Here is an 8037-nt window from a genome sequence, read left to right as displayed (position 1 = left end):
CAGAAGCAACCCGACGGAGAGAGGTATAGAAGAAGATTGGTGTCAACATCTGGAATGAGAGGAATAAAAACACCCCCAAACAGAGCAGAGGCTGGCAGACCAAGTAAGGAACATAAAGAAAAAGAACTGGCTCTCCCCAACAGAAAAAGAAGAACTGGAAAGGGAAATGTCACACGACAACGAATTACACGAAGACAAACCGAGAGACGATGCCACAGAAGACGACAGGGAGGATGAGGTATCAAACAACGACACACGAAGAAACACCGACGAAGTGACAGAGAGGACGGAATGGGTAGAAAAGATTAGACAATGGATGGAGCCAGATACAGAGAGAACAAAGATCCCCTCCATGAAAGCCTGCAACACCAAGAAATTAAGGGAGAAAACAAGTGAGGTCAATGAAATAATGGGCATAATACACACCACCAGTATCACAGAAACAAATAACTTGGCATATGCAGGAGCAAGATTAGTAGCAGAACTGATGGGGATTTGAACACAACACCACCAGCACAACCAACCCAACAGAAACCAAAAAAGCAACCTCTTTGGAAAAAGCGCCTGGAGAGGCAAATCATGGTGATAAGATCTGACTTGAGTAAACTGAAATAGATGGCAGAAAAAAGGCTAAGAAGCAAGAAAACAAGGGAGGAACTCAATGAGAAATACAAAGTAAGAGAGAGGGGACTAAACAACACAATAGAAGATGTAAAACAGAGACTAAAGGCCAAAGCACATAAGATATAACGGTACATGAACATGAATAAGGGATACCAACAGAACAAACTATTCGGAACCAACCAGAAAAGACTATACAGCCAACTAAGAGGGGAAGACAACCACCCAGAAATTCCTGAAGCCGACCCAAGTAAGAGTCTCTGGGAAAACATATGGAGCAATCCGGTATCACACAACAAACATGCAACATGGCTCCAGGAAGTCAAGGAAGAAGAAACAGGGAGAATAAAACAAAGATTCACAGAGATCACGACAGACACAGTCAGACACCAACTAAAGAAAATGCCAAACTGGAAAGCCCCAGGTCCCGATGAAGTCCATGGATACTGGCTCAAAAACTTCAAGGCCCTACACCCACGAATAGCAGAACAACTCCAGCATTGTATCTCAAATCACCATGCATCCAAATGGATGACCACAGGAAGAACATCCTTAGTACAAAAAGACAAGAGTAAGGGAAATATAGCCAGTAACTACAGGCCTATCACCTGCCTACCAATAATGTGGAAGTTACTAACAGGTATCATCAGTGAAAGGCTATACAACTACCTAGAGGAGACAAACACCATCCCCCACCAACAGAAAGGCTGCAGAAGGAAGTGTAGGGGCAGAAAAGACCAGCTCCTGATAGACAAAATGGTAATGAAGAACAGTAGGAGAAGGAAAACCAACCTAAGCATGGCATGGATAGACTATAAGAAAGCCTTCGACATGATACCACACACATGGCTAATAGAATGCCTGAAAATATATGGGGCAGAGGAAAACACCATCAGCTTCCTCAAAAATACAATGCGCAACTGGAATACAATACTTACAAGCTCTGGAATAAGACTAGCAGAGGTTAATATCAGGAGAGGGATCTTCCAGGGCGACTCACTGTCACCACTACTCTTCGTAGTAGCCATGATTCCCATGACAAAAGTACTACAGAAGATGGATGCCGGGTACCAACTCAAGAAAAGAGGCAACAGAATCAACCATCTGATGTTCATGGACGACATCAAGCTGTATGGTAAGAGCATCAAGGAAATAGATACCCTAATCCAGACTGTAAGGATTGTATCTGGGGACATCAGGATGGAGTTTGGAATAGAAAAATGCGCCTTAGTCAACATACAAAAAGGCAAAGTAACGAGAACTGAAGGGATAAAGCTACCAGATGGGAGCAACATCAAACACATAGATGAGACAGGATACAAATACCTGGGAATAATGGAAGGAGGGATATAAACACCAAGAGATGAAGGACACGATCAGGAAAGAATATATGCAGAGACTCAAGGCGATACTCAAGTCAAAACTCAACGCCGGAAATATGATAAAAGCCATAAACACATGGGCAGTGCCAGTAATCAGATACAGCGCAGGAATAGTGGAATGGACGAAGGCAGAACTCCGCAGCATAGATCAGAAAAACCAGGAAAACATAGGACAATACACAAAGCACTACACCCAAGAGCAAATACGGACAGACTATACATAACACGAAAGGAAGGAGGGAGAGGACTACTAGGTATAGAGGACTGCGTCAACATCGAGAACAGAGCACTGGGGCAATATCTGAAAACCAGTGAAGACGAGTGGCTAAAGAGTGCATGGGAAGAAGGACTAATAAAAGTAGACGAAGACCCAGAAATATACAGAGACAGGAGAATGACAGACAGAACAGAGGACTGGCACAACAAGCCAATGCACGGACAATACATGAGACAGACTAAAGAACTAGCCAGCGATGACACATGGCAATGGCTACAGAGGGGAGAGCTAAAGAAGGAAACTGAAGGCATGATAACAGCGGCACAAGATCAGGCCCTAAGAACCAGATATGTTCAAAGAACGATAGATGGAAATAACATCTCTCCTATATGTAGGAAGTGCAATACGAAAAATGAAACCATAAACCACATAGCAAGCGAATGTCCGGCACTTGCACAGAACCAGTACAAAAAGAGGCATGATTCAGTGCCAAAAGCCCTCCACTGGAGCCTGTGCAAGAAACATCAGCTACCTTGCAGTGATAAGTGGTACGAGCACCAACCTGAGGGAGTGATAGAAAATGATCAGGCAAAGATCCTCTGGGACTATGGTATCAGAACGGATAGGGTGATACATGCAAACAGACCAGACGTGACGTTGATTGACAAAGTCAAGAAGAAAGTATCACTCATTGATGTCGCAATACCATGGGACACCAGAGTTGAAGAGAAAGAGAGGGAAAAAATGGATAAGTATCAAGATCTGAAAATAGAAATAAGAAGGATATGGGATATGCCAGTGGAAATCGTACCCATAATCATAGGAGCACTAGGCACTATCCCAAGATCCCTGAAAAGGAATCTAGAAAAACTAGAGGCTGAAGTAGCTCCAGGACTCATGCAGAAGAGTGTGATCCTAGAAACGGCACACATAGTAAGAAAAGTGCACACTATAAATACCACCCAGTCGAATTGGAGGACTGTGATAGAGCAACAAAAAAAATAAATAAATAATAATAATAATAATAATAATAATAATAATAATAATAATAATAATAATAATAATAAAACTGTAATTACAAAATTCATAATGGTAGTATTTTAAAGAGATGAAAATGACCTTTCCATTTCACTTGTAAGGATAACTCCTCTTTCTTACTGAGATGAGAGAATTTTTATGGTAGATGCACATGTTTATTTTATTTTCAAATAATAATAATAATAATAATAGAAGTAGTAATAATACGATAACTAATTTCAAATGAAAATTCTTCCCTTCGTCTTTTTCTGTATCAATTTCCCTACCTCATAACTCCAGTGACGCTCGGAGCTGGGAAAGTAACAATGCCATACAATGGTCAACGAATTTAATGGTTTTATGTAATCCTCTCTCTCTCTCTCTCTCTCTCTCTCTCTCTCTCTCTCTCTCTCTTACTGAGATGAGATCATTTTCATGGACATGTATGTAATAAGTTTATCATTAATATTTTCCAATAATAATACTATAACTGTAATTACAAAATTCATATGTGAGTATTTTAAATACAATGATCATTCCATTTCTCTCTTTTAAATACTGTAAGGACAACTCTCTCTCTCTCTCTCTCTCTCTCTCTCTCTCTCTCTCTCTCTCTCTCTCTCTCTCTCTCTCTCTCTCCACAAGATACTTGTCATAGTGGTAACTCTGTCTCTCTTGGCTGCAAGTATTATAATTACGTAAGTATATACCTTTAAGGCTACTAATGTTTAGGATTACTTTGAAATTATATTAATACAATCTCTAAGATTAATACAGTAATATGATAATAATTTAAGGTAAATTTGATGCAGGATGTTACATAAGGTATACATTTGGTGTTTCTATTTCTTCCTTCTTTTATCTCTCTCGCTCTCAGCAAAAGAATTGATAGACAGACAAACATAATTGCACAGTCCTCTCTTTCTCTCTTCTCTGGAGAAATATATGTATTTATGGGAGGGGAAAAAAGTTGCCTACAGACGTTCATTTCAATCTATTGAAATCGTAAGGAGTTATTCTCTCTCTCTCTCTCTCTCTCTCTCTCTCTCTCTCTCTCTCTCTCTCTCTCTCACTGAGGGACCTGGGGCAACCCGATCAAAATGTAAGGTCTCTCTCTCTCTCTCTCTCTCTCTCTCTCTCTCTCTCTCTCTCTCTCTCTCTCTCTCTGCTATTGGCTGTTTATATATTTCTAATGGTAAAGTGTTTAAGATGACTTTAAAATGATATTAATAATACCAATTCAATGGTATATTTGATGTAGGATAATACTTTAAGTAGACATTTGGTAGTTGTGATTTCACATACAATTGTTTCCCTTGTAAAAAGATAATGGATGTCTCAAATAGTAACAGTATGAAAGAAAACGTGCATGACTAAATACTTATGGGGGGACTGAATTATTTTCACATACGTAACTAAGTCGTGCAGTACGTACGTATTATGTATTTATGTATAACCATAAAATGTAAGATTTACTTTAAAACAGCATTAATAATATTTCAAAGATTAATATGAACCATAGTAGGATATTTTATATACATTTGATGAAGGGTGGTCTTTTTAGGGATACTTTGGTGTTTGCATGTTCAGGATAGGAGTTTATGAGCATTTTTAGAGGGGGGTTCCAAACATTCGCGGATTCTAACTATTCGCGGGGGGGTCTGGTACGCATCCCCCGCGAATACAGGGGGACCACTGTGTGTGTGTATAATATAGAAGATATATATACTCTATATATATATATATATTATATAATATAATATATTATATATGTAGTGAAACCTTGCTTTAACGAACTAATAAGGAAGGGCAAAGGCTGTCCTTTAAAGCTGAGTGTCTGTTAAAGTGAAATGTTTAGTTTTTTCATGTCCTACGGATGTTTATTGCCTACGGATGTTTATTAAAAGGGTAGCCTAGGTGAGATAACCACCAACATACGTACATGAAAAGATTCACATTATGAAATAGGCTGATAATAACGGTAATACATGAAACCATTTTTACTTTATATATATGTGGCATATCTTCATAATAAATAGCCTATTCGAAGAATAATTCCATATCAATGGAATTGACTTTTATTTATGTGAGGCCAGCCAGTTGACAAAATGTAAACATTAAATTATGGTTCTGTTCACAGCAACATTTATCTTGTGGTAATCTTTCAGAAATTTTAATGGTAGTGTAAATATTGTCGTAATAACATTTAGGATGACATAATATTCATTTTTTTATATAAAAATTCATTATCATTTTGCTGAAAAATAAGTTTAGAACAATGCAGTATTATGATTAATAATTATTATACATTATGGCATTGTTGTTTGTGATTGGCGATGAAACATAAACATAAGAAAACCATTTTTACCTTTTATATTATTGATATATTATCTGTATAATACATAGCCTATTCAAAGAATAATTCCAAATATGTATAATTTCTTATCAGTGATATCAACTGTTATGTATGCGAGGCCAGCCAGCCAGCTGACACAATATAGACATCGAATTATGGTAGCTCTCACAGCTATGTTACTTTTAGTATCCTTTCAAGATGTTAAGTGTGGTGTATTACGGCAGTAATAATGGTAGGACAACATGATATTAATTTTCCAGTAAAAATTCATTATCATTTTGGTGGTAAATAAAAGTTTAGAACAATTCAGTCATACGAACGATTATCATCGTACATTATTGTATTGTTAAGGGTTTGTGGCTGGCAATGAGACAAACAAAACAATGCTTCCCATTTAGGAAAACCATGATATGTATAAATTTGTCTTTGTTGTTTCATTTATTTTGAATTTTTAAGCATACAGCAAGTAAAACAGCATTTGTAATAACATCACCTTTACATAACCAATTTTTCATAATGTACCTGTTGTTGCAAAAGCTAGTCTATACACAGATGGCTTTCTAATTCACCAGTCGTCTTATACTATACTCGGTTTTTTTCCATCTGTCCATCCACCTGTGGTGTTTGCGTATGGTAACACTGCGTCCCGGGCTTTAGATAGTTACATTCAGCTTACATTCAACAATAGTAATAATATCCTATTTCGAATATTAACAATGTAATTCGTTTACAGTAAATTATTAAAACACTTTTCAGTCGCAAATGTACACCCATATATCCTTTTATTTACCTAAAACTTACACATAGCGTAACTATTTAAAGCCTGGGACGCAGTATTACCATGTGAAAACACCACAGGCGGATGGGCAGATGGAAAAAAACAGAGTTTAGTACTACCCTTGGCCAGATTTTGTCCATTAAATCTGGTGTCTGTTGGTTCCGGGTTTATTACCCCCAATTTTTCGGCTTCATAAGTGGATGTACAGCTTTGTTACCCACTGTTTATGGTACCATTACCCGGATTTACGGTGCTCATGGCGCCATTAACAGTGCTGTAAGTGCTATTTATGCACATACATACACACACACACACACACACACACACACATATATATTATATATATATATATATATATATATATATATATATAGTTATAATTAATATATATATAGTATATATATTATATAATATATATATATCTATTTATATAAATTGTGTGCAATTATTTTTTTATTTAGTTTTGGTAGCAGACACTTATTTCTTTTTAGAATAATAGTCTAAGAAATTCAGTCATGAATGTGCCCTGACACTCATTCTCATCCACCTTACAGGAAATGAAAGAATATGGCTTCAATTCCAAACATTTGAGGTGGGTGCAAAAGAACCTATCCCAAAAGATGATAAAAAGTCGGCTTCAGCACCATCTTCATTGTCCCACGAAACTGATGCAAGCGACCAACCAGGCCCCATTGCTCAGAAGGTTTTTGCTACTCCTCATCCATTTGTTAGCATCTCCTCTTCCACATCATTGTCTCTGCCACCATCTGCAAATTTTACTCATCACAATCGTAGATTCACCCGTGCTATTTCCACAACAATCGACTCTTCTCAGCCTCAGAACTCCAATAGTATTATCAATGGCAAGAACACTGCAAACCAGAAGTGCCAAGATGATTATGTTGAGGTAAGTTTAGTTTTCAGATACACAGTCAACCTTAGTTTACTGAAATTAACACCCCAACATAACTAAAAGTTTAAATTTTACAGATTTTATGTGTCATTCAGTATCATTCACTTACAGAACAGAGTTTTGACTCATACCTATTTCAAAACTTTCCAGCTGTTTCACTTAACAAATAATTGCATTTTATAGTATGTGAAGTTATGAAGTTAAAAATCAGAGTGAAGATAATTTCCCCTTTTTTTCCAAAAAGGAAAGTATTTATGCTTTTGCATACATTAAGCACACGGGTCTGATATAAGAAGCAGGTTATGTTTATTACTGTTGTTATTGTGACCTAGCAATCAATTGGTGGGTCACAGTAATATTTTAGACTTGAATATGGTTTGGCAATTGGTATGCTCTTATATGAGGTGTAAGAATAAGGGGTAGCTTTAAGTTAAAATTCAACAGTTATGTGGGAAATGACCAAAAGAGAACAGAGAAGAAGTACCTTCCTAGGCAGAATTTAGTGTAAATAGTGCTGAAGTGGAATTTCAAAAACCATTTTATATGATTGTTGTTAAAGTTACTACAAAATGATAGTTCTAGTGAGGAGACAAGCTCAAAAACAAAATTGCTAGCTATTTGAAGAAATGCAAGGAAAAGGAAAAGGTGAAAAGGAAGAACAGCAAATATTTTCAACAAAAGTAGGAATTGAAATAAAAAGCAGTTTGTTAAGTATTTTTTAACAGTGTTCATATAACAAACAATCAGATTTGC

General features: G+C 36.8%; 1 protein-coding gene across 1 annotated transcript in view; it reads left to right on the top strand.

Annotated features, from left to right (window-relative positions):
* Positions 1-8037, top strand: part of LOC135216596 (uncharacterized) — a 987502-nt gene that overhangs the window by 755216 nt on the left and 224249 nt on the right. The window contains 1 exon segment of the mRNA XM_064251975.1: positions 6926-7278. Within this exon segment, the coding sequence (XP_064108045.1) occupies positions 6926-7278 (353 nt within the window).

Source organism: Macrobrachium nipponense, chromosome 6 (genome assembly GCF_015104395.2).
Source record: "Macrobrachium nipponense isolate FS-2020 chromosome 6, ASM1510439v2, whole genome shotgun sequence".
In the NCBI taxonomy this organism is placed as follows: Eukaryota; Metazoa; Arthropoda; class Malacostraca; order Decapoda; family Palaemonidae; genus Macrobrachium; species Macrobrachium nipponense.
The sequence above is the reverse complement of the archived record's forward strand: the minus strand, read 5'-3'. Positions and strand labels throughout refer to the sequence as shown.